The 27,221-nt window shown below is 43.1% G+C and overlaps 1 protein-coding gene across 2 annotated transcripts in view; it reads left to right on the forward strand.

Moving 5' to 3' along the window:
• The first annotated feature begins 2,235 nt into the window (after positions 1-2,235).
• Positions 2,236-27,221, forward strand: part of BMP7 (bone morphogenetic protein 7) — a 102,287-nt gene continuing 77,301 nt past the window's right edge. The window contains exon 1 of one of the 2 annotated variants that reach the window (XM_072996824.2): positions 2,236-3,237. In XM_072996824.2, the coding sequence (XP_072852925.2) occupies positions 2,799-3,237 (439 nt within the window). In that variant the 5' untranslated portion in view covers positions 2,236-2,798. The remainder of the gene's footprint in view (positions 3,238-27,221) is intronic. The other variant, XM_020797472.3, reaches the window with a different exon arrangement.

Here is a 27,221-nt window from a genome sequence, read left to right on the forward strand (position 1 = left end):
ATCTGTTCTTTACTTCCACTGTGTATTCATAAGGGATTTGGTTTAGATTATACCTGAGTGGCCCAGTGGTTTTTCCTACTCTCTTCAGTCTAAGCTTGAGTTTTGCTATGAGAAGCTGATGATCAGAACCACAGTCAGCTCCAGGTCTTGTTTTTGCTGACTGTATAGAGCTTCTCCATCTTTGGCTGCAGAGAATATAATCAATCTGATTTCGATATTGCCCATCTGGTGATTTCCATGTGTAGAGTCGCCTCTTGTGTTGTTGGAAAAGAGTGTTTGTGATGACCAGCTTATTCTCTTGACAAAACTCTATTAGCCTTTGTCCTGCTTCGTTCTGAACTCCAAGGCCAAACTTCCCTGTTGTTCCTTTTATCTCTTGGCTCCCTACTTTAGCATTCCAGTCCCCTAGAATGAGAAGAACATCTTTCTTTGGTGTCAGTTCTAGAAGGTGTTGTAAATCTTCATAGAATTGTTCAATTTCAGTCTCCTCAGCAATGCTGGTTGGTGCATAAACTTGGATTATTGTGATGTTGAATGGTCTGCCTTGGATTCGTATTGACATCATTCTATCATTTTTGAGATTGTATCCCATTACAGCTTTTCCCACTCTTTTGTTGACTATGAGGGCTACTCCATTCCTTCTACGGGATTCTTGCCCACAGTAGTAGATATGATAATCATCTGAGCTGAATTCGCCCATTCCTGTCCATTTTAGTTCACTGATGCCCAGGATGTCGATGTTTATTCTTGCCATCTCCTGTTTGACCACCTCCAGCTTCCCAACGTTCATAGATCTTACATTCCAGGTTCCTATGCAGTATTTTTCTTTACAGCATTGGACTTTCCTTTCACTTCCAGGCACGTCCACAGCTGAGCGTCCTTTCGGCTTTGGCCCAACCACTTCATTAGCTCTGGAGCTACTTGTACTTATCCTCCGCTCTTCCTCAGTAGCATGTTGGACGCCTTCCGACCTGAGGGGCCCATCTTCCAGCGTCATATCTTTTAGCCTTTTGTTTCTGATCATGGGGCGTTCTTGGCAAAGATACTGGAGTGGCTTGCCATTTCCTACTCATTCAGTCACTTGTGTGATAAAGCATGAAAAATTGAGGTCAATTTTTTTAAAAAACGATTTCTGATCTGTACACTTCTCAACATTAATTCCCGATTTATTGAAATTCAACGAACTCTTTAACTAGAGAATTATTTGAATTGCTTAAAAACTGATAGAAATCTCTGAAAGAATGTTAACGGGGAAAGGGAAATGAGAATTAAACAGAAAAAAAAGAAAAGGAAGGAAGGAAGGAAAGAAAGAAAGACAGAAACAAAGAGAGAGAGAAAAGACAGACGTAGAGGCACCTTGCAAACAATGGGGGAATAAGGAAATACTCTGATATATGCTTAGCATAAAATTATGACGCTCTTGGATCCGGAGCGAGCCTCCTGTGGATAAAACCAAGCGCGCCTCGTTTGTCAGAGTGAAATCCGCCCGAGCGCATACGCTTAGCATAATTTCCCACCAATGTATTGCTTTTAAAGCAGCCTTTTAAAGGCTTCTTTTGCATTAATACTTCATCCCCGCCGCCCAAGGTGTGCCTGGCTGCACGTCGGGAATCACACACCACTCCGCTCGCTCTTTCCCTCCGCCCAGGAGGGGTTGCCGGGCAGCGGGCGCTGCTCCTGGGCTGCGACCCGAGTCCCTCCCGGGTTGCCTTCCAGGTCGCCCGCCTTCCCCCCCTTCCACCTCCGCAATTACCTGGGCGCCAACCCTATAGGGCCCCGGGACGCCGGAGCCCGAGGGGGGCCGACTTCCGTGAAGACATGCCCGGGAATGCCCTGCAAAGCTTCGGCTAAGCAAGCGTCTCTTTCCCTTTGGCCAGGTAAGGAGGGAAGGAGGCCGTGCGCGCTGGATGGCGACGGACTTTCTTCCCTTCATACCTCTTTCTCTCCCCCCCCCCCCAAAAAAAACTTGGCTGCCTGAAAAAGACCTTTAATTCGCCTCCCCGAGCGCGCGTCGGTGGGACAGGAAGAAAGGCAAGTTTGGGTGTTTTTATTTCCTTTTCTTCCTTTGGACTCCATCCGAGCCTTTGAAACCCCCCCTCTTCCAGCCTGCCGGAGGCTTGATCGTCCCAGAGAACACTCCCCCCTCCAATAAACACACACACACACACACAAACCCCCCCACACACCACTCCCCCTGCCCCGAGGAGTTTCTTTGGGACACTTCCGAGCGAGCGAGCGAGTGCCAGCGCCAAACTCCGCCCTCCCTTGAGCGCACTTTGCAAATAGGAGCGAGCGAGCGAGGCAAAAAAAAAAAGAGAGGGGGGGGGAAAGAGACGCCGCCGCGGAGGGAGAGAAGCTGCCCCGGACTCGGGGCTCGAGCCGCGCAGCAGCAGAGGGTTGAGCCGGCGAGGCGAGGGAAGCGGCGCGGTAGAGAAGGGCGGCGGATCGCTCCCCTCTCTCGTCCCGGCCGTCTTCTCTCCTCCTGCGCCCCGGATGGCTTCGGCGAAGTGAACCCCCCCACCCCCACCCCACCCCACCCTCCCGTCCCCCGCGACCGCCTGGGCGAGGATCATGTGCGCCTCCAGGTCGGTTCCCCGGGGCAGGAGCAGGAGCGCGGGCGGCGGCGGCGGCGGCAGCGGCGGCGGCGAGGACGGCGGCGGCTGCTGCCCCGCAGCCGAGTGATCGGTCCTTCCTCCCCCCCACTCCCCTCTCCGCGGAGCGCCCCTTCTGGTTCGTGGCGGGTTCTTCCTCCCCGGCCGCGGGCTCCGTGGGTCTGCCCCCCCCCCCCGGTGACGGAGATGCCGCGAGCGGCGGGGTGGCTCAAGCGCTCGGCGGCGGCTTCCCGGCTCCTGTGGCTCTGCTTGGTGTGGACTGTGGAGCTTCGGGGCTCCCGGGCGGACTTCACGCTGGAGAACGAGGTGCACTCGAGTTTCATCCACCGGAGGCTCCGGAGCCAAGAGCGGCGGGAGATGCAGCGGGAGATCTTGTCCATCCTGGGCTTGCCCCACCGGCCGAGGCCCCATCTCCACGGCAAGCACAACTCGGCGCCCATGTTCATGCTGGACCTCTACAATGCCATGTCGGTGGAGGAGGAAGGGGCCGGGGCCGGCGCCGGGGGCGAGGGCTACTCCTACCCTTACAAGCCCATCTTCAGCACCCAAGGGCCACCCCTGGCCAGCTTGCAGGATAGCAACTTCCTCACCGAGGCGGATATGGTCATGAGCTTCGTGAACATGGGTGAGTCTCTCTTTCTCTCTCTCTTTCTCTCTCTCTCTCTCTCTGTTGGAGGGGTTGAGGAAAGGTGTATAGGAAATATTTGAGGACAGGTCACTCCTGGATCTCTGGAAGGAAGCCGGAAGGAACCAAGAAGATGATGGGACCAGGTCACAAGCATCATAGTCTCTCTCTCTCTCTCTTTCTCTCTCTCTCTCTCTCTCTCTCTCTCTCTGTGTGTGTGTGTGTGTGTGTGTCACAGCAGTCCAGATCTGTGCTTGGGATCACAATGCCCAGAATCCCCTGGCCACGGTTGCCAGCAGCCATGCTGTCTGACTTGTAATTCAATATGTAACTTTGCCCTACCATTGATGTGAAGTGTATAGTGGCCCACTAGCCATATGTATGGGGATTCTGGGAGTTACAGTCTGAAAAGGCAGCTTTCCCACACTCTGGTACTTACTAGTGCACCCACTGTATGGGGGAGGTTCCGACAGCCAAGGAAAGGTGTCAGTGCTTAAAACACTTGGAAAGTTTCCAGAGATCCCAAGAGTGGGTCACAACCCATTAGCACTGATCTCTGCCCTGGGGTCCTAACAATCAGCCTACCTGGTGGTGATTAATGGAAGTAGCTGTCTTCCACAGTGCCCTTTGCATGTGTCACTTTGGGGCATGTTGGAAAGTTAAAATTTCCAGTGTATAGTAGTGGATAGACTACTACTTTAGGATTCAGGGGACCTGAATTCAGATCTCCACATGGCAATGGAAACCCATGGGAGAAGGGCAGAACTTTGAAAACCATTCCTCAAATATCTCACTTACCTTGAAAGCCCTGTTAAGTCAGTCCTGACTTGAAGGCACATAAAACACACAAAATTTCCAGACTGATAGCACCCACCATTGCATGCTTTGGTGGGGCCCCTTTCAAATTTGGAGCCAGCTGTGCAGAAGCCTTGTTTTGTACTTTCTATGAGCTGGTCTGAAAACATTTATTCGAGATTGTTATTTATGAGCATTCTTCAAGTTCTCTGCTGGCATTTGAGTCCATCACTTCACCCAGAGTCATCAACCCTTTGCTTGGACAAAACAGCCAGCCACATTTGAAGCGATATTTGAACCTTCTGAATGTGATTATGAACCACTGTTTAACAGGAAGGGGTTAATGCCATGTTTCTCAAAACTTAGCATGCCTTACCTTTTCCATTGCCATTCCCCAGCACCACCCATATGGACAGCAGAGCATGGTCAGGTCCATGGCACGCTCTCCTCCCGTGTGTGTGCCACCTGCTGGCGTTACGTGCAAAAGGTTGTGGACTGGGGTCTTTAGCCAACACTGGCTTTTGAAAGGAGGACTAGAACAAGACATATCTAATTCTCCCTAGAGCCAGCTGATGAGGACTCTATGCTATGGGGGTCACATAACCTCTCCATATGTCTTAACATATGAAAGAAGAATGGGGTTGCCTGCCTCTGGATCCCATGTGCTTTTCTCTCTTTCTGTAACTTTTTGTCTTCCCTTTAAGGTGTTTCATGCTTCCCAAGAGTGGAGGCTGTCCTGCAGTGTGAGCATCACTCCATTGCCAGCTAACTATTCAGTGCTAAGTGGTGTTCAAAAGTTGTCTTTCCTTATTGGCAGATGTTTGTAAGATATCCACTTGTAATATTTTCCAGACCCAATAGATCTTGGCCATTAGCTGTCCACAGCTTACCTTTAGGATCTGCAAAGTGACAGTCATAGGTTAATTTGAAAACCATCGGGTTGGCGTTTGAAACAAGCTGGGACATATTCAAAGGCCAGATGAGATAACCAGCAATGGCCTGCTGAGATATATAATTTTTTTTGCAAGAAAGAAGCTACGTGGGTTGCAATTTTTGTGCTCGCTGTGTATAAAACTGGGTGAGAAGCTGGAGGTGATGATGTCTTGATCATGTTTTCTGATTGCACTTGTTTTATTTCCCAATTAAAAGTAGAGATGCAAAATCACAGGTCTTTTTAAACCATTTTGGGCATGTATAAAAGTATTGCATGGCCTTTGTTATGAAGGAATGCTATGATACCATAACCTCATTTGATCTAGAATTGACTGTGTATGCATTAAAATGAATAAGTAAGAGATGTTTTACTGTGAACATAATTATGGTTCAAGTGTGCTTAAGGATAAGCAGTACGAAATGTTGAGAATCAGCAACAAAGAGAAGAGTTTCCATTGGTTTTGCAACAATGATGAATATCTATGCGGTGTTGTTTATCACAAATTAATTAATCACAGTTGGATCTTATGAACACGTCTGGAAATTTGCTCAGCGATGTTCATTGTGGTTTGTCAAAAGTTATTTCCTCTCCTAATCCCTTTTGTTTTCCTTGTAGCTTCCAGAGCAAGAACGCTCAGCTGTAGAGCGTGGAAAAGTTACTTTTTTGAGCTAGAATTCTGAGAATCCCTTAGCTAGCTTGCTGGATTCTGGGTTGTACAATCCAATAAACAAACACATAAATAAAAGTTTCCAACCTCTGCTGGGATGTGCATCTTTGAGGCTTCCCTTCATTTCCTTCTCTCCTGTATTTTGCTACCAAACTAGTTCAAACCTGTGTCTGTGAGCTGCAACAGTTTGCAGCGTATGACAAATAAAATCTGTTTTACAAATTATTTGAATGATCGTGATGTTGCCGCAGCTGCTGTGAAGGAAGAGGTCCCAGAGGAAAAAGAAATACAGAGGCACATTTAAGCTGCTTTAAATAGCCAACTTTCTGGGGAATTGCTCATGGATTTCTTTTCTTCTTTGGGTGCCATTCTCAAACTCCTGCTATAAAGGCATCCCATTCAGAACCGTGGGGACATTCTGTAGTTAAGTGGATTGGGGATTTTGCCCTTAATGACCCAAGAAAGGTTCTCAGTAAATCCTCATTTTCTGGCTCTTTCTAATGAGCTGAGTCTGGGTTGCCAGCCTGTACTCTTTTGGTGAGCACATGTGGATGGGTTTATGCAAATGAGATGAAACTTGTCACTTCTTCGCTTGCGGTTGGCTGAGCCTTTTTAATGGGATACTGTAGCCCAATGGAGTTTTCTCTTTGTTCACTGGGAATCTGGAGAAACTGTTCGATTTTGGAGTAGAAAGCTCTCAGGGACAAAGTTCTATTTAAAATAGATAATTATAGGCACTCGTTTTTCTGTGTCTGTTTTTAGCCCGCGTCACGTGGGCCTGTAAAACCACCACATGTAGAGATTGGATGTCTGTGAGTGCAGACCAAATCTGAACAGAAGTTCGAAACAGAGAGAGCTTAAAAAAATTAAAACAATTCCCCAATACCCACTACTCAATTTGCCTGAACCAGAAGTGATTCTTAAGGAATGCTTAAAGGGACACACCCTTTGAGTAGGAAATGGTGAAAGTCAGCAGCCTGGCTCATCTTTAGTATTACAGTGGACCCTAGATTTACCAAATTAATCCATATTGGAATGGTGGCTGCAGGTCGAAAAGTCTGTAGGTTGAGGCTCCATTGACCTACAATGCATTAAAAACCGATTAATCCGTAACCGGCCGTTTTTGTTCCATTTTGTTTTTTCCCCGGTCTGTAGGTCGATTCTCCGGCTGCAAGTTGAACCTAAATTTTGCGGCCAGAGAAGTCTGTAACTCGAAAAGTCTGTAAGTGGAGCCGTCTGTAAGTCGAGGGTCCACTGTACTGTACGAAGGCTACTTGCCTGGGGCTGCCTGAGTATCTCGATGCCCGAGTGGGGTTGCTAATGACCAAATAGTTCTTTGGGAATATTCTAGCGGATGACTACTAAATGGGGTTATGAGGGCATAAAGGGTTAAAAAGGGATCTCTTCTGGGTGAAAATTTGAAAAGCTGGTATTACATCAAAGAAAAAAATTCAATTGATGGGAAACCACTGTAAAGTGTGGAAAATATTCTGAAGGAGTTGCTTTATTTGGATGAGTTGCTTATAGATAGGAAATGTTGCTTTTTTTGGACTACCTCTTCCAGATTCTCACAATCATAGGGCCTTGCTGGCTGTATGATTCTAGGAGTTGTGGTCCACGGGAACCCATTTTGCTAGTTAAACAGCAGTTAAGCCTTTTCAGTGCATACCTGTGACACTATGCATCACTCTGTTGTGTATCACGATTTCTGTAATCCTCCCCCCCCCCCCCCCGTTTCAGGAGGCTGGCCCGTTTCCTGTCATCCTTTTGCTAGCAAGGCAAAGGCCCTTTGATTCAGGTTGGCTTTCTGCAAAGGACTGGTGTGTGTTTTTGCTTTCTATCTTCATAAATTTCTTTTTCATTCAGTAATATTTTTATTTACCAGGAATAGGGGGCTCACAGCTTGTTTTGGGTCTGACTCAGGTTGCACCAGCAACTCAACTCAGACCCAATTTGAAGTTTTCCAGGGCTGACTTGGACTTGCAACTTGGAACCGTTTTCCCATGCTGTGTTACAAGTCCCTAAGCGATGGGCTTCCCTGCTGCTACTGCCCACCCGAGAGGCAGCAGGCCTGGCTTCTTTTCCAGGAGCTGGCTGCTCCCTGGGCTCACGCATGCACCACTAAGTTGATAGGCCAGTGCATGCACAGAGGTAGAGGCTGGCTCTGGGAAGGCAGTTATGCTTTCTTGGCATTTAGGACTTCTCTCCTATCCTATGGTCCCCAGGATCCTAAGGGGTTTTTGGAACCTGAGATGAGGGTAGGAAACTTTTAATTATGGTCATGGCTGACATCATCATCATCAGACTTACACGGCATAAATCTACATTACAGGTTTCAGCCTATAAGTTACCAGCTGAAGTCCTGTTGCACTGCGATGAAAAAAAAAACTTTTGGAGGCTAATTGCTTCAAGTTAAGAATTCTCTATAGACGTTGTCCGTTGCATCCTGAATCATCATCTTGTGGCTCAGTTTTGGAAGAAGAGCCAGGAGTAAGCCAAATAAATAAAGGTAGAAGGAAAGATCAAGGCAGCTGAATGCATACACATGAAGATATACTGTATGTACATAGTTTATTTTTTATTTATTTATTTGCAATATTTTTATCCCACTTTTCTGGACACCAGTTCTGGATACCACAATTCAAGAAGGATGCTAACAAATTGGAACAAGTTCAGAGGAGGGCAACGAGGATGATCAGGGGGCTGGAAACCAAGCTTTATGAGGAAAGGCTAAAAGAATTTGGCATGTTTAGTTTTGAGAAAAGAAGACAGAGGGGTGATATGATAGCATTTTTCAAATATTTGAAAGGCTGTCATACAGAGGAGGGGAAAGATCTGTTCCTGATCATCCCAGACTGCAGGACATGCAGCAATGGGCTCAAGTTAAAGGAAGCCAGATTTCGGTTGAATACCAGGAAAACTTCCTAACTGTTAGAGTAGTACGACAGTGGAACCAGTTACCTTGAGAGTTGGTGAGTGTTGCAACACTGGAGGCATTGAAGAAAAACTTAGATAATCACCTGGCAGGTATGCCTTGATTGTATTTCTGCATTGAGCAGGGGGTTGGAGTTGATGGCCTTGTAGACCCCTTCCAACTTCACTTTTCTATGATTCCGTGATTTCTCCTTTAAAAGACCAGCTGTAGGTGGTACAATTGCTGGCTGATTTAGGTGCAACATAGACACCCATGGTGTGACAAGGCATGCAATAAATATTGCGTTCACCTGTTTAAGCTGCATGTGTGAATATACTAGCACATGCACACAAATGGATGTATATGCTTGTGCCTGCATGCTCACAGGCAGCGTCCAAAATTAAAGAATTCAGATTGCACCTTCTAAATTCAAGAAAACTAAATATCTTTTCAGGCCTTCAGGACCGGAACATGAGAAGGAGAGACAGGGAAGCATATTATGGCCCCTTCTGCGCCACCCTCCCTGAAGGCCTGAATGGAAAACTGTAACCATATTGGCCAGTTTGAACCATGGTGGGCTGAACCATAAAGGATGCATATTTGAATATTCTCCTAAAATTCCCTGTAGATAGAAATGTAGGATGACAGGAAAAAAACTGGTAGATTGAATTTATAGAGATTTTAGGCTTTTATTTTAGATGGGTAAGCATTCTACTTTCCTCCTTTCCCTGGTTTAACTGTGTACTTTGTTTGGATTTTAGAAAAGTTACTGTCTTGTATCATTACCAGAACTAGTGCTGGTTACGTGGATGGTTCAGAGCTTGGGGACTGCATTTCCCAGAATGTGTGTTGACTGATGGATTCTGGGAAGAACAGTCCCCAAAGGTAGGTTTTGAAACTGGTCCAAAATGGCATGGCAGAAGATGTGTATGGAGGCTGTTCAAGAAATTGTGGTTCTTTGGCAGTTCTATTGTCCTTGCTTACTGTTAGCGTTGGCAGTCATTAGTAAGATGATAGGCAAGATCCAGTAGTTTTAACCTAGACAGGTGGACCTATTGGCAACAAGACACTTCTGAAAGTTTTTGTCTGTGTGGTTTTGTTCCCCTGTCAGCAGTGCATGCCAGGACGAGTTTAAGAAACGACATAGATACGTAATAGCTTTCTTCATCCTTGTGCACACCTTTCATCCCATTATTGTCACAGCTCTTTCATCTTCCTGGGACAAAGGCTGGCTTGTTTATAGACCTCTTAATGAATTAGACCAGTCGCTAGCGAGACTCTGTAAGCAAACAGAGCACCTGTTTTCAGACATATAGATTTCTATTGACAGTGAAAAACAGAAGATCTATTTGTGGGGGTGGGTTTTCTGTCATTTAAATTGGAGGGTTTCTATAGTGATCTTTTAAAATTGCAACCTGTATGAAACTGCATGCCTTCATTCCGTAAGAGATACTCTTGTGGGCATTATATTTCCCAGGTAGGGTTTTGTTACATAAGTTGAACAAGTTCAGCAAAGGAGTGTCATAGTGCCAGAAGGTCCATTGTGGCGAGGAATGGTCATTATGCCAGAGAGGGTATTTTCAGTGACCCTTTTCCCCAAAGAAAAGGAAAGAAAAGAGAAGAAAAGAAGAACAGTTTAATAAAATACCATAAACCAAATAAATAAGTGCAAATCTCAAAGGTGGTAGCAGACAGTACAAGTTAACTGAAATTTATACAGAGTTCTCCAAGATGTTTTTGTCCAGTTTGTATGTGTGGTCATTGGGAGCAAGCGAACAAATTTTCAGGGAGGTGCTAGGTACTTTCTCCAAGGATGGGGTGAAGATCTGAAAGATTTTGCCTTTGGAACAAACAATCCTTTTATGAAAAGAAACAGAGAGGCTTTGTCGGTCCCAAGGAAGCACTGAAAGGCAAAGAGCGAGTGAATGATATGTATTTCTTTACCTTTCACGCTTATGCAATAACGTGTGAGGGGGGAACTGTGAGAAGACATTTCTTGACAGGTTTGTCCCTATCATTAGGCAATTTGAGGTAATGATGTGGAGTGTATCATTTTCCAGAGAAAAAAAGCTCCAGTGCTTAATTGTTCCATGAAAAAAAAGTCAGTTTCTTAAATGTAAAACCAACAAACCAATGCCTACACAATTTCCCCAAAAATATTGTTAGTTACAAGAAATAGATGTGAATACCAAATTAAACAAGATGATCAGCTTCAATCTGAAATTGAGCGAATTGAACACAGCAGTGTTAAGTGTTTCTTACATTAATGATAAGAATTCATTGTTCATTGACTGAGGTAAAATAACTTCTCTAATTAGAGGCAGTTTGCCAGGACTGGTGACATCAGTCCCATCGTGCAGATAGAACTCACTGATTTTGGACATCCAAATACAGTGGTGCCTCGCTTGACGATGTTAATTCGTTCCAGCGAAATCATTGTAGAGTGAAAACATTGTCAAACGAAACGAAAATATCCCATTGAAATGCATTGAAAACCCATTTTCAATGGGCTGAAAAACTCACCGTCCAGCGAAGATCCTCCATACGGCGGCCATTTTAGGTGCCTGTATAGCGAGGAATCCGTCCTAGAAAACAGCGGGGGCCATTTTGAAAGCCCGCGGCCATTTTGAAACCCAACGATCTGCTGTTTGCTGATCATCATAAAGCGAAAAATCGGTTCCCGAAAGACGGAACCGATCAACGTGAAGCGAAATTCCCCCATTTAAAACATCATTTTGTGATCGCAAAAGCAATCGCAAAAACGTCAACGTAATGCAGATTCGTCGTAGAGCAGGGTAATTGTCCAGCGGGGCATGACTGTAGTACTTGTAGTAGTGGAAACATCAAACAGAAGTTGGACATGCTTTGGTTAAAAGACTCTTTATGAGGCTTCCTGTGCATTAAGATCATCAGGAGAGGCCTTTCTCTCAGTTCCACCATCCTCACAGGTATGCTTGGTGGGGACGCAGGAGAGGACCTTCTCTGGTAAGTATGACATTTTCACAAGTTAAAAAAAAAGTACAGAGGCATGACCGTTTCCAGTGATGGGCGGTTTGTATGGTAAAGCAGTGATAAGATCCTTGTTGTGTTGTTGTTTAGTTGTTAAATCATGTCCGACTCATTGTGACCCCATGAACCAGAGCACGCCAGGCCCTCCTGTCTTCCACTGCCTCCCGGAGTTGGGTCAAAGTCATGTTGATAGCTTCAATGACACTATCCAACCATCTCATCCTCTGTTGTCCCCTTCTCCTCTTGCCTTCAAACTTTCCTAACATCAGGTTCTTTTCCAGGGAGTCTTCTCTTCTCATGAGATGGCCAAAGTTTTGGAGCCTCAGCTTCAGGGTCTGTCCTTCCAATGAGCACTCAGGGTTGATTTCCTTCAAAATGGATAGGTTTGTTCTCCTTGCAGTCCAGGGGACTCTCAAGAGCCTCCTCCAGCACCACAATTCAAAAGCATCAATTCTTCAGTGGTCCGCCTTCTTTATGGTCCAGCTCTCACTTCCATACATTGCTACTGGAAAAACCATAGCTTTGACTATGCGGACCTTTGTCAGCAAGGTGATGTCTCCGTTTTTTAAGATGCTGTCTAGGTTTGTCATCACTTGCCTCCCAAGAAGCAGGTGTCTTTTAATTTTGTGGCTGCTGCCACCATCTGCAGTGATTATGGAGCCCAAGAAAGTAAAATCTGTCACTGCCTCCATATCTTCCCCTTCTGTTCGCCAGGAGGTGATGGGATCAGTAGCCATGATCGTAGTTTTTTTGATGTTGAGCTTCAGACCATTTTTGCACTCTCCTCTTACACCCTCATTAAGAGGTTCTCATTAAGAGGTTCCTCCTCATTTTCTGCCATCAGAGTGGTATCATCTGCATATCGGAGGTTCTTGATATTTCTTCTGGCAATCTTAATTCTGGTTTGGTATTCCTCCAGTCCAGCCTTTCGCATGATGTATTCTGCATATAAGTTAAGATCCTAGCATGGACTTTCTTGCAGTAAAGTTATATTTTGGGCATTCTTCTAGCAGACACTGCCATCATCTTACCTTTTGGGCTTGTTTGGCTTTTTTTTTTGGACGGGGTGGTGGTGTTTCTTTTCATATGGATTGAAAGAGGATCAAAATGGCAGCTGTCTCATCTCCCAGGAGTAACTGTAGTCAGCATGGACTTCAATTGAGCAAGGCTTCCACAAACAGAAGCTTGGGATGTCCACCTCCCACCTTCTTCTGGCTTTTTGCTGAAAATATTTGCTGCTAAGACTGGGCCCAGTTCTCTCTCTCTCTCTCTCTCTCTCTCTGCCCCCTCACCCCACCCCAAATGTGTTCTCCACTGAGTGAAAAAGGCTGTCAGCTCTCGTTGCTTCATTGACAACCCTAAAATTGTGGTCAGAGGTTTGACAAACTAAGGAAAAAGCAGAGACGGAGAGAAATAGGAAAATTAGTCATTCTTGGAAAGAGTGCACAAAAGTGGCTTGGGGTTCATGTAAACGAAGATGTTGAAGGAGACCTTGAGCTTCAGTTTACTTCACACCATCTGGCCGGCACTTCCTCCCCCACCAACACCCCCCCCCCTTTCACAAGTGTTTGCGATCAGAAAATCCATCTTTTTACCCCCTTTAATAACAAGCTTTTAGCTCTGTGGGGTATTAGCGTCTTCCTTCTATAATAGTTTGAAAGGGAAGAAGCAGGGTGTGCGGGGGGGGAAGAACCATCCTTTGGGAATTACTTTGCAAAGTGAATGCAAGGGGGGGCAGACATTTGCAGCTGTAACCTGGCTTGTGTTAAAATTTGGAAAGGCCGCTTTACATTCCATCTCGCTACAGGCCTTCCTTGGTGTGCAGCCAAAGGTTAATATAGATGTCGCAAACTTTCTCTCTCCCCCCCCCCGCAAACCACCCCCCACTTTGGAGAGCTTCAGATATAAGAGTGTGAGTACAGCTGTGTTTGTAGTAACCCTTTCATAATCACACTTCTTAAACTTCATTTTCCTGCTTGTATAAATCAAAAGAATTTCTTGAAGGATATTTGACCTGTATTTGAACTTATTTGATCTCCCGGTATTTCCCACTTGAAACAAAGCAGATTAAATCGTGGCCCTGGAAAGGTCTGTCCAGGATCACATGATGGGGTCCATACATGAGTGTAAACACATCTCTCTCCCCCCCCCGCCCCCAACGCTCCCAGCAGTCCTGTAAAGATACTCTGGCTGTTTTTAAAAGAGTGTACATGGGATCATTATATGGTGAGATTTATAAACCACACAGAGGCTGAAGGCAAAATTGCATGCATATGAAAAAAATATATATTTGTGTGACAATATTAAGAACATTAAGAAATATGAACTGATATTCCTACATACTTTATTGTTACGGCATCAAGCCATACAAAATTGAATACAAAATTTCAAAGACTGGTATGCACTACAAAGAGCCATACCAGACATACAAAAGGTAAAATATCTAAAACAGCAAATATAGCAATGTAAGACCAAGGTCTAAGGTTTTAGCTGTCTGTTCTGTCTGTTATAGCATGCCGCCCAAAATTTCGCTACCAGTTCTGTAGTAATCCTATTTTGGTCGGTTAACAATTGATTACAGTAGTCTGAATCCGATTGACCTGCCATATATTTTAAGAGAGGTGTAATATATTTTCCTCGAATCTTATTATGCCTGTTACACCTGAGCATCATGTGCTCGATAGATTCTATCTCGCCAGAGCCACATGGGCAGAATCTCTGTTCCCTCGGGATTTTCTTAAATCTGCCTTCCAACACCGCAGAAGGGAAAGCCTCGCATCTAGCCAGAGTAAAGGCTTTCCTAAATTTATATGTCTCAAGCTGTGATAGGTAGGCCATAGGGAGCGGACGATATTTATGCATGTCTATTGCTCTAAAATTGGGGCATCTACTGAGATCTACCTGTCTCTCCATATCCATTATTCTCTGTTTAAGGGCTGATTTTGCTTCATCCCATTGCATGCTTAATATTGCTTGAGGAGAGCCTATTACTTGCAATTTATTTAGGACCGCTTTTAACCAGCTTGATTGGAAATTGTCCTCTAGGAGTAGTAACAAGTTACTACTCCTAGAGGACAATTTCCTGTAACTGGAAGTTTCTTTTAAGCCAGTACTGAAGGGAGGCTAGTACAATTTTGACTACCATTGTTAGTGAGCCGGTCTTTAAACGGATTTGTGCATTCGTCATAACGAATGAACTGATATTCTTTTATTTTATATGAATGTGTAAAATGTTTCAATAACAGAATAAGCTTATCTTTCTGCTCATCAAAGCATCAAAATGCCAAAAAATGATTTTTCCAGGCTCTCCACTGTGTGTGTGTATGATGTGTAAGATGTTGCAGTTTAAAACTCTTTCTCATGCACACATATGTACACATACTGTACTTTCTGCCTTTGATCCTCAGGTCAAACCAATAGCATTACAGAGCTATAGATACAACCTAGACATTGAAGCAAGTCTTAGATTGGGTGCTAGTACAGTATACAGTAATATAAAACTATCCATAGTTATAAAACCATCCCATTGTTGTTGTTGTTGTTTAGTCGTTAAATCATCTCCGACTCTTTGTGACCCCATGAACCAGAGCACGCCAGGCCCTCCTGTCTTCCACTGCCTCCCGGAGTTGGGTCAAAGTCATGTTGGTAGCTTTGATGACACTGTCAAGCCATCTTGTCCTCTGCCGTCCCCTTCTTCTCTTGCCCTCACACTTTCCTAACATCAGGGGCTTTTCCAGGGAGTCTTCTCTTCTCCTGAGATGGCCAAAGTATTGGAGCCTCAGCTTCAGGATCTGTCCTTCCAGTGAGCACTCAGGGTTGAGTGCTATCCCATAAACTATCCCATGAACTATCTCAAATTCAAGTGATGTGAAATTTTTCAACAAAATTGAAACATAATATAATATTTGAGAGGATTAAAGGGAAAACGCATGACTGAACACTGAAATACACAGCTGCATTGGGAGATGATGGTGGTTGGTGATGGTTTTTGGGATCTTTATGCTTTAGTTAGGCTTTCAATATACATGTTATGCTTCCCTCAGGGAATTTTCAAATGTGACTGTCTGGATTGGGACACATTCAGACTGTGTTTGTGCTACTTAAGTGCCCATCCAAACTGTTTAAAAGCAAGGCTATTGAAATCTTGCAGCACAGCAAGCACATAACCTGGGTCCTATATATAATGCTTGTGATGTGCATTTTTCCTGATAGAGGCCATTTTCATTTTAGTGGTTGGAAAATTCACTTCCCTGGACTACAACTGCCATGATGTTGAGTGTTGTAGTCTAAACTAGTAAATTTTGATACATTGCCCTTTATTTAAGGCTAGTTTCTTTAGCAGAAGAAGTTCATTGGGGCAGGTTTACAATCAAATTAGAGTCTTCTTAGAATGTATTTGTTTTGAATGTCAAAGAGTTTTTTTTAAAAAAACCCTGCTTCTTGGCATGCCTTTTATTACACTTCCGGTACAATCCTTTGGAGGGGACATAGTGGCGCTGCGGGTTAAACCGCAGAAGCCTCTGTGCTGCAAGGTGAGAAGACCTGCAGTCATAAGATCAAATCCACATGACGGAGTGAGCCCCCGTCGCTTGTCCCGGCTCCTGCCAACCTAGTGCTTCGAAAGCATGCAAAATGCAAAGTGTGAGTAGATAAATAGGTACCGCCACGGTGGGAAGTTAATGGCGTTCCATGTCTAGTCACGTTGGCTACGTGACCATGGACGATTTTCTGCAGACAAACGCTAGCTCTATGGGTTGGAAATGGAGATGACCACCATCCCCTAGAGTTGGACACAACTGGACAAAATGTTAAGGGGAACCTTTGCCTTTACCTACAATCCTTTGGATACTTAGGTGGAAGTAAGTACAGTGGTACCCCACATAGCAACAATAATCTGTTCCAGAAAAATCGTCGCTATGTGGATTCGTCGCTATCCAGAACAAAAAAGCCCATAGGAATGCATTAAAACACTTTTAATGCTTTCCTATGTGCTAAAACTCACCATTATGCGAAAATCCTCCATACGGTAAGCGAGGAATGGGCGTGAAAACACAGCGGGTGGCCATTTTTTTTACCCGGCGGCCATTTTGGAACTGCCGATCAGCTGTTCTAGAAACATCACTATGCAAAAATCGGTAAGCGAAACAGCTTACCGATCGTCGCAAAGTGATGTTTTACCATTTAAAACATCGCATTGCAATCGCTTTTGCGATCGCAAAAACTTAATCGCTATGTGGATTCGTCGTTAAATGGGGCGCCCGTTATGCGGGGCACCACTGTACTCCTGAACCTAATTGGACTTACATCTGTGTGGACCTGTATAGCATTATGTTGATGGGAAAAAATCATAGATGAGAGTCATGGAGCTTGTTCATATTGGTATCTATATGTGGGTGTCAGTTCTAGACTCCGCTCAGAGTGGTCACATAGACCAGATGGGCGGGATACAAATCAAATCAAATCAAATCAAATCAAATCAAATCAAATCAAATCAAATCAAATAAATAAATAAATAAATAAATAAATAAATAAATAAATAAATAAATAAATAAAAAAGACTTTAGAGAGGTCATAGGAATGGCATAGAGTGGAGCAGAATGAATGCCACAACTAGTTTTTGACATATTAAAGATTATTTGACTTGCTTCATATTGATGATGACATTAAAAATTGCAGCTCTTTTTGGACTATCCAAAGAAAACCTTGGTAGGAATGAAGAAACTTTTTTTGAACTCAGTGTTCTGTGCTAAAAATGGGATATGTGCCACCCGCTGGTTTCCCTGACTTCGTAACTTTCAGTCAAATTGCTGAAGGGAAAAAATGAGCAGGAAGCTATATACGTTTACGTCAAAAATATCCTGACTGTGAAAATGTATCATGATCTGGGTGAGGGTTTCCCAGGGAGTTTTCAGCTAGTCCTTTTATCGAAAGGACTTGTACCTTGTTTCAACACTATTGCTTACATGCTCTTAGAAGAGGAACAATATAACCCAAACCTTCCATAAGTGAGTAAGAGATTGAATCAAGCCTGCACCTTCTCTAGTAGCAAAAATAACTAAACTGAGGGGATCAGGCTTCAGGCAGACCATGAGAAGTGGAGATTCATTGGAAAAGACAAAAATGCTGAGAATAGTGGAAAGCAGCAGGACAGGAGGAAGACTAAATATGAGATGGCTTGATTCAAGAAAGGCAGTCTGTGGCCTTTTTTTTTTTTTTTTTTTTTTGCAAGACAGGAGCAGGAGGTCATTAATTCACAGGGTCACCCTTAAGTTGGAAGTGACTCAATGGCACATAATAAGGAGAATCATGACATTTGAGGGAGGCTACTTTACTTTGTTTAACTTTTTCTTTGTTTTAAATCATTGTGTGGTATATGTAGATGAACATCTGAAATCAGGCAAAAACAAAAGAAATATAAGAAATAAAGAAGAGAGAGAAGCTCGCATTAAAATACTTACCACCATAGTTTTTAAGGCGCAATGTTTTTGTCTTTATTTTTTATATCAGTTTTATTTTTGCCTGTTGTGTTAGTACAGGTTTATTAAATATTTAAACTCCACCTTTCTCCTTGAAAAGGAGCCAAGGCGGCTTGCAACAATGAAAGGCAATATTTAAAGTTGAAAGCAATGAGTATACAATAGTGGTTACCATCATGAAAAGACAATATTTAATACTACAAACAATGAATAAGGAGACATCTTACATCATTAACAGGTAATATGAAGGCAAAGATCAATAAATATACATTTTTTAAAAAAAAAGTCACTGAGAAATTGAAAACACAAAAATGGAAAACAAGTAGTAGTAAAAATCCAGTCAAAGCAGTAATGCATTGCAGTCTATTTAAAATTCACACACAGGTAGCTGGTTACTGAGGGAAGGCCTGCCTGAAGAGAAAAGTCTTTGCCTGCTTGTGGAAGGATAGCAAAGATGAGGCCAGTCTGGCCTCCTGTGGGAGGGGGTTCCAGAGTCTAGAAGCAGCAGTAGAGAAGGCTTTCTCCTGTGACCCCATCAGAAACATCCGTGAAGCTGGTGGGACCGAGAGACACATTCCATCTGCAGCCCCACATAGAGCACATTGCAGTAATCCAGCCGGGAAGTAACTAGGGCGTGTATCACGGTGGCCGGATCAGATCTCTTAAGAAACTGAGGTCGCTGACACAAGTTTTAATTGTGCAAATGCACTCCTGGCCTCTGCTAAGACCTGGGCATCCAAGTTCAGAGATGAATCTAGGAACACACCCAAGCTGCACACCTGTTTTTTTTCAGTGGGAGTGTAATCCCATACAGCACCGGCTGTATCACTATTCTAAAACTACATCTCAAAATGGTATCTCTTAAATTGGACTTGAGTAAACATGATTTCAGCTGTCCAGATAGCTCAGCGAGTTGGGTACCTAGTTGTGGAGTCCTGGGTTGGGAAGTTCAGTTCCCCAGTGTGCCTCCCGCAAGAATAGCTGGCTGCTGTAGCCTTGGGCAAGCTTCACAGTCCCAGAGTAGCTCCGGAGGAAAAACTGGTTAAGCCAGTTCTAAATACTTTTTGCCTAGAAAACCCTGGAAGGAGTTGGAATCAACTTTATGGTACATAAGCAGGATGATGCAGATGTGGACACACTTTCATGTTCTAACTATAACAGAGGAAGAGGCATATAATGAATGAAAGGGGTGTACAACTGTGATGAATATACAGTTTGTATAAATAACTGAAAGACAGACTGACTGTGGGCTTAGTCATCTACCTAAGTGTTGTGGAACACAGAGGGGGGTGGGTTCAATCTTGTTTTGATTTTAAATACAGCCATCCTGTTCTATGTGTGCTTTCTGAATTTGTGGACCAGCTTTCTGTCACAGAACTGTGATAGCTGTCACTGATCATGTTTCAGGTGGAGAAACTGTACATGGACATTGAGGACATCTATACAAATGTGTCATTAGTGTGAAGTAGAGGTCAAAAAGAAAAATGGGCTGTGCACATGTCGATGGGTTGTGGTCCATCGTGTTCATGTGTATATGTATTATATCTTAACTATTTGCAGGACATTCTCAGAATGTGACTGTGCCTCCAGTTTATCTCCAGACTTCCTCTTTTACAGTACTTTGCTTTCTGGTATACAGAGGTTGGAAATACAGTAGTAGGATTATGTGGGTTGCAAGGGTGGCGGCGTACAACGCCCAGAATTTAAGACATGTAATCTGAAAAATTATTAACTTCTTTGAGCTCTGGCTCTGCATCTCAGGTCTTTGCTTATATGTTTGAAATATCTATGCTTGATATACAACAAAAGCTAATCTGTTGAGAAAGGTATGCAGTCCTCTTGCCCGACCCACTGCTGTTTCTCTGCTGCTAATGTGGTCCGAATTAGCACCTGCTCCTGGTTGCACCGCCTATCCTCCAGCACAGTACCTGGGTACACTTGCATACGTGCACATATTGTTATAGTTGTCTGCTTGTCAAAATCCTTCAGACAAAATTCTGTATTTCTGTATCAGAACAATGGGGTACCCAAGTCAGACTACTGGCATGTTTTGCTCAGCACTGCCTACTTCACTGACCAGTAGTGGCTTTTCAGAGTGTAAGACAGGGATATTTCCTAGACCTGTCTAGAGATGCTGAGAGTGGAACTTGAGGCATTTGGCGTATGTAGGATGCACTCTACATTAGATTACTTTTTCTGCATTACTTTTTAATTTTATCTTACGATGTTATTGTTGTTTGTTTTATTTTACTTTGTTGTACACTGCCCAGAGTAGTACATCACACTAATGAGGCGGTATATAAATTAAAGAAATAATAAATAAAATAAATACATTGAATTGTGCCCCCTGTTGTGACTGAGCTGAAGATGCTCACAGTGTGCCATGAGATGTTTGCTCACTTGACTCAGCTGAAGTGTTGCTGTTGTTTAGTTGTTAAGTTGTGTCCAACTCTTTGTGATCCCATGGACCAGAGCACACCAGGCCCTCCTGTCTTCCACTGCCTCCCGGAGTTGGGTCAAATTCATGTTGGTAGCTTCGATGATACTGTCCAACCATCTCATCCTCTGTCGTCCCCTTCTCCTTTTGCCCTCACACTTTCCCAACATCAGGGTCTTTTCCAGGGAATCTCCTCTTCTCCTGAGATGGCCAAAGCATTGGAGCCTCAGCTTCAGGTTTTGTACACCACCTTAACTGAAGTGTACACCACCTTAACCATGAAGCTAGGCACTCTACACAGTAGGGTACTAGTTGAGTGGATGTACTGTTTTCTTTGAGCAGTTACCTTTACTTTGCTGTACTTTCATCTGGAGGGACATTTGCCCTGCATGATGAGCAGATAAAATATTTTTGTGAGATGTTTTATGATTAAGTTGTCTTCATATCAGGACTGAGTATATACAGTATGTGTTCACGTCACATCAGGTTTTTTTTTCCGAGGGGGATGCACCACTGCCCTAGCAATGGGCTACCTATTCTTTTTACTCTAGAGAAGGCAAGATATGCAGCAAATATATTAAATGGCAGCCTTATTGGTTAGAGTGGAGCAGTCCCCCTGCCCAAATCTTCGGTATAGTCTGGAGTATACAAGATGAAGAAAGCAATACAGTACTTGCAATCCTTCATTTATCTGGCATGTACAAGATGAGTTGTTAAGGAACAACTTCAACCCTTGATGGTCTGTGGTTCTTCATACTCAAGTTAATTTTTGTACCTTCTGAATTCTTCACCCCTGTGTTTGAAGACTTCTCCTCCAGACCTCTTTTGGTAGTCCCTCTATTCAATGTCTTAGAGGAATGGTGACTGCTTGTGACATGTTAATGACGTGTTAATGGCTCTAAGAGAGGTGTGAATGGTTGCTGAAATGTTCCTAATAACCATTGATTATACTACAAAAGGGAAAGAAGAATAAAGGGAAAAGACAAAAAAAAAAGAAAACAAAAAAAGTTCCTTTATCAGGAGTGAGTGTTCTTCTAGGCAGAGCTGTTTACATGAGAAAGAGGAGTAGTTCATTACAGGAAGGTAACCTTTTTGACCTAGTTAGATATTACCCTGTCAAGCCCCCTGGTATGAATTTGCAAAACAACAACAACAACAACAACAACAACAACAACAACAACAACAACAACAACAACAACAACAACAACAACAAAACACCCTCTCCTTGAGCAGGAATGGAAAGAAAAGGAAAGAGAAAACCTCAAAGGGGCATTTGAAATTTGGCGCAATATCTTTCAAATCTTGATTTCTCTCCAGCCAAGAGCAATTGGTTTAATCCATTTACAGGCTGATTGAAGCCTGCCTCTATTCTAGCCTTGTCAACTATGAATAGCGCAGTAATGCTTTTATAAAGCCAAACAACAGAAGCAAAATATTTTCAATGTTTTGTGAAATCTCTAAATTGCTTTATTAGTCAAGATATCACCAGTAAACAATTTTTAAGTTTTCTAGTTTGCAATGTTCTAAGAAATAATGGAGAAAGGAGGTTCTGCAATAGGGGGCTTCTCAGGTGATATGTCAGTGTTAGGTTTCACTTGGAGTAGCCCATAGGCTTGCAGGAAAGGTAGAAACATCTGGTCCTTCATTGTAGAGAAAATGAAAAACTGTTTCTGTGACATCTGAGCTCACAGACCTGTATACTGGTGGGACGCAGAAAGCAGCAAGGTCGTTTTTATACTATCAAGCTTTGAGGTAATTTCAGGACACCAGAATTTGATCTGTTATTCAGAGGACAACTGAGGGAATTATCCTCTATATTTTGTTGTTCTTTAGTCAAGTCGTGTCTGACTCTTCGTGACCTCATGGACTAGAGCACGCCAGGCCCTGCTGTTTTCCAGTGGCTCCCGGAGTTTGGTCAAAGTCATGTTGGTCACTTCGATGACACTGTCCAGCCATCTTGTCCTCTGACATCCCCTTCTCCTCTTGCCTTCAAACTTTCCCAACATCAGAAGCTTTTCCAGGGAGTCTTCTGTTCTTATCAGATGGCCAAAGTATTGGACCCTCAGTTTTAGGATCTGTCCTTCTAGTGAGCGCTGAGGATTGATTTCCTTCAGAACTGATAGGTTTGTTCTCCTTGCAATCCAGGGGACTCTCAAGAGTCACCTCCAGCACTACAATTCAAAAGCATCAATTCTTCTGCGGCCAGCCTTCTTTATGGTCCAGCTCTCACTTCCATGCATCACTACTGGAAAAACCATAGCTTTGACTATGTGGACCTTTGTCGGCAAGGTGGTGCTGTCTAGGTTTGTCATCGCTTTCCTCCCAAAAAGCAGGCATCTTTTAATTTTGGGGCTGCTGTCACCATCTGCAGTGATCATAGAGCCCAAGAAAGTAAAATCTGTCACTGCTTCCATATGTTCCCCTTCTATTTGCTAGGAGGTGAAGGGACCAGTAGCCATGATCTTAGTTTTTTTGATGTTGAGATTCGGACCACTTTTGAGCTCTCCTCTTTCTAGCTCATTAAGAGGTTCTTTAATTCCTCCTCACTTTCTGCCATCAGAGTGGTATCATCTGTATATCTGAGGTTGCTGATATTTCTTCTGGTAATCTTAATTCCATTTGGCAATTCCTCCAATCCAGCCTTTTGCGTGATGTATTCTGCATCTAAGTTAAATTAGTAAGGAGACAATATACAAAATTGGGAAAGGAGTACAGCCTTGTCATACTCCTTTTCCAGTTTTGAACCAATCAGTTGTTCCATATCCAGTTCTAACTGTTGCTTCGTGTCTTACATATAGATTTCTCAGGAGGTAGAGAAGGTGGTCAGGCACTCCCATTTCTTTAAGGATTTGCCATAGTTTGCTGTGGTCCACACAGTCAAAGGCTTTTGCGTAGTCAATGAAGCAGAAGTAGATGTTTTTCTGGAACTCTCTAGCTTTCTCCATAATCCAGTGCATGTTAGCAATTTGGTCTCTAGTTCCTCTGCCCCTTCGAAATCCAGCTTGTACATCTGGGAGTTCTGAAGCCTACCTTGTAGGTATTTGAACATAACCTTGCTAGGGTGTAAAATGAGTGCAATTGTATGGTAGTTGGAGCATTCTTTGGCGCTTCTCTTCTTTGGGATTGGGATGTAGACTGATCTTTTCCAATCCTCTGGGTATTGCTGAGTTTTCCAAACTTGCGGGCATACAGAGTGTAGTACCTTAACAGCATCATCTTTTAACATTTTAAATAGTTCAACTGGAATGCCATCACTTCCATTGGCCTTGTTGTTAGCCATGCTTTCTAAGGCCCACTTGACTTCACTCTCCAGGATGTCTGGCTCATGGTCAGCAACCACACTATCTGGGTTATCAGGGACATCCAGATCTTTCTGGTATAATTCCGCTCTATATTCCTGCCACCTCTTCTTGATGTCTTCTGCTTCTGTTAGGTCCCTCCCATTTTTGTCCTTTATCATGTCCATCTTTGCACAAAGTGTTCCTTTAATATCTCCAATATTCTTGAACAGATCTCTGGTTTTTCCCTTTCTATTATTTTCCTCTATATCTTTGCACTGTTCATTTAAGGAGGCCCTCTTGTCTCTCCTTGCTATTCTTTGGAAGTCTGTATTCAATCTTCTGTAACTTTCCCTATCTCCCTTGCATTTTGTTTCCCTTCTCCTCTCTGCCTTAGATTCGTATTGAAATCAGTCTATCATTTTTGACCTTGTATCCCAGCTTTTCCCACTCTTTTGTTGACTATGAGGGCTACTCCATTTCTTCTACGGGTTCTTGCCCACAATAGTAGATATGGTAATTGTCTGAATTGAATTCGCCCGTTCCTGTCCATTTTAGTTCACTGACACCCAGGATGTCAATGTTTATTCTTGCCATCTCCTGTTTGACTACATCTGGCTTATCAAGGTTCATAGATCTTACATTCCAGGTTCCTATGCAGTATTTTTCTTTGCAGCATCGGACTTTACTTTCACTTCCAGTCGCGACTGCAGCTGAGCATCCTTTCGGCCTTGGCCCAACCACTTGTTTAGCTCTGGAGCTACTTGTACTTGTCCTCCGCTCTTCCTCGGTAACATGTTGGACACCTTCTGACCTGAGGGGCTCATCTTCCAGCATCATATCTTTTAGCCTTTTGTCCATGGAGTTTTCTTGGCAAAGATACTGGGGTGGCTTGCCAGTTCCTACTCCAGGTGGATTGCGTTTAGTTATAACTCTCCACTATGACCTGTCCGTCTTGGACATAGTCGTCACGACATAGCCCATAGCTTCTCTGAATTACTCAAGCCTCTTGGCCACAACAAGGCACCAATCAGTGAAGGGGCTGTATAGATTCAACCAGTTGCAAAAAATCTGACAGCCTTGAAATACTTTGGGATTTTTGCTCCTTTGAAGTGTGTTTTCTCCTTAATCTTGCCTTGGTGCCTTTCTTACTTTTCCTTCCAAAGCTTAGAGATGTGACAGATGTTGGTATTCTTCATTCTTTCCAAAGATGTAGCTGTGATCCTTGTTGGTGGTGCCATTTATGAAAAAACACCAGGTTGCCTGGTGTAGAACATGAAGAAAAGTTACCCAAATTTTCTGATGAACTGGGAGAAAACTGCCCTTTTCGATTAGACAGTGATAGTTAAAGGCAGCAAAGAAATCACACAGGGCTCGGAAAAATGTGTTGTTGTTGTAGTAGTAGTAGTAGTAGTAGTACTACAACTCCAAGAATGCCTCAGAATGGTCACATGGAATGCTTGGTCTTGGCTTCATATATTTTCACCCAAAGAACAAAAGCGAAACATTAATTTTTTATAGTGACCACAAACAGATTCAAATATTTTAAATACATGAGCTTAATATTTAATGGTCCAATAAAGGTATTAACAGTCACTGATTTTTTTAGATTTTACACAGACTTTCATTTTTTTATTCCCCCAAAATCAGTTTTGGGCAAGCATCACATGACTCTTTCTTCCCCTTTTCATCTTCTGTGAAGCTGAAGAGTTTATTTGTTGGAATTCGAATTGTATATAAAAGAAGTTTTAGTGGTGCCATCTTACGTGTGACTGTTGTGAATTTATTTGGACTTATTTCCAGGGAAGTGAGTATAGAATCACAGCCCAATGAATTCTTCTTCAGTAGTTCCAGTCCCAGAGGACTTGTTCCTGCATTATAATTAAACAATCTGACTTGACCAAGGGGAATTCTGAAGCACATTCCTAAAAAATATGAATCAGCTTGATTCTGCTAGATTTCCTGAAGCCCAAAAGTGTTGGGAGTAGAAGTTCTGCCAGGATCTTTTGAGACAGACATATGAAAGGAAAGCTTGTAAAATGGTGTTAAAAAAAGAGAAATATCTCTGGAAACCCATAACATGTTTCAGGGATAAAAAAGTTATGATCTTTAGATGTTGATGGACTACTACTAGTGCTGTCATCCTTCATCATAGACCAGGCTGCCAGTGCTGGTTGCAACTGGAATCCAAGAACATCTGGAGCATGACAGGTTCTTCACTTTTGTGTGATTGTCCCACAAAGACCAGGTTTGTTGATGGGGTGCTACTATTTTGGCAGCAGGGGGAGTACATTAATAATATAGTCACCCTGTATCATTTGAATTTACTGCCAGATGCTAGAAGAATGGGGAGTTCTTGTAGGGGTGAAGTGGCTGCTGTACACTTGTTTTTCGGAAGATGCACTCTGGAAAAAACCTTTTGCAAAGCAGCAACTTTACCCTTGCAAGAGCTCCCTTGCATAATCAGAGGTTGGGGGTTCTGTCCCCCACTCTGCTTCCCATGAGAAGAGTCAGTCTGGGCGGCCTTGGGCAAACTGCACAGTCCCCGAGTGCCCCCAGAAGAATGCAGCGGTAAACCACTTTGAGTACTCTGTGCCAAAAAAAACTTGGAAGGAATTGCTGTAAGTTTGATTTGTCTTGACAGCACACTACTACTACTACTACTACTACTACTACTACTACTACTACTACTACTACTACTACGCAGGGTTGTTGTTGTTGTTGTTGTTGTTGATGATGATGATGATGATGATGATGATGATGATTGATTATTATTATTATTATTATTATTATTATTATTATTATTATTATTATTATTATTATTATTATTATTATTATTATTATTATTATTTCCTACACCCTCAAGTTTTGGCTTGGCTGCTCTGAACTTTACTTGCTTGTTGTTTATTCAGCTGTTATAAAACACACACACACACACACACACACACACACACACACACCCCTCCCTTCATTTTTCTTAATAACAAATTCACTCAGTTTTAGACATATTTGGGGTAAAAGGGAGAAGTTTAGAGTGAAAATGGCTGGAAAGATTAATATATTTTTAAAAGCTTATAACGATTAAGGCTTAGCCAGGGGGCCATTGACAGATTTCTTTTTAAATAGGACACTGTTATGCTTTAGTTTAATACACTCTGGCAGTGTCACCGGGGTTAAGGCTAATACAGAGATGTGTGGATCCTGTCATGTTATTGTCAGGAGGAATGTGGGGATTAGGTTTAAAAGGGGGTGAGCGGTGCAGCTGTGTGCACTTATTATTTAAAGGAAAGGCGGTAGGATTTCAGTCCCACTGCTAGAATCAATATATTAAATTGCAAGGGCCTTTGTTTTTAATTAGTCGAAATAAAATATGCTGTTAGAGCTGTTATGGCTTCTCTCCTTGAACCGCGGTGAGGAAATGCTAATATTTACACAGAAACTGTTAATTTGCGGTTAAAATGATAACATGTTTAG

The sequence above is a fragment of the Pogona vitticeps genome, chromosome 4, assembly GCF_051106095.1.
Source record: "Pogona vitticeps strain Pit_001003342236 chromosome 4, PviZW2.1, whole genome shotgun sequence".
Classification (NCBI taxonomy): Eukaryota; Metazoa; Chordata; class Lepidosauria; order Squamata; family Agamidae; genus Pogona; species Pogona vitticeps.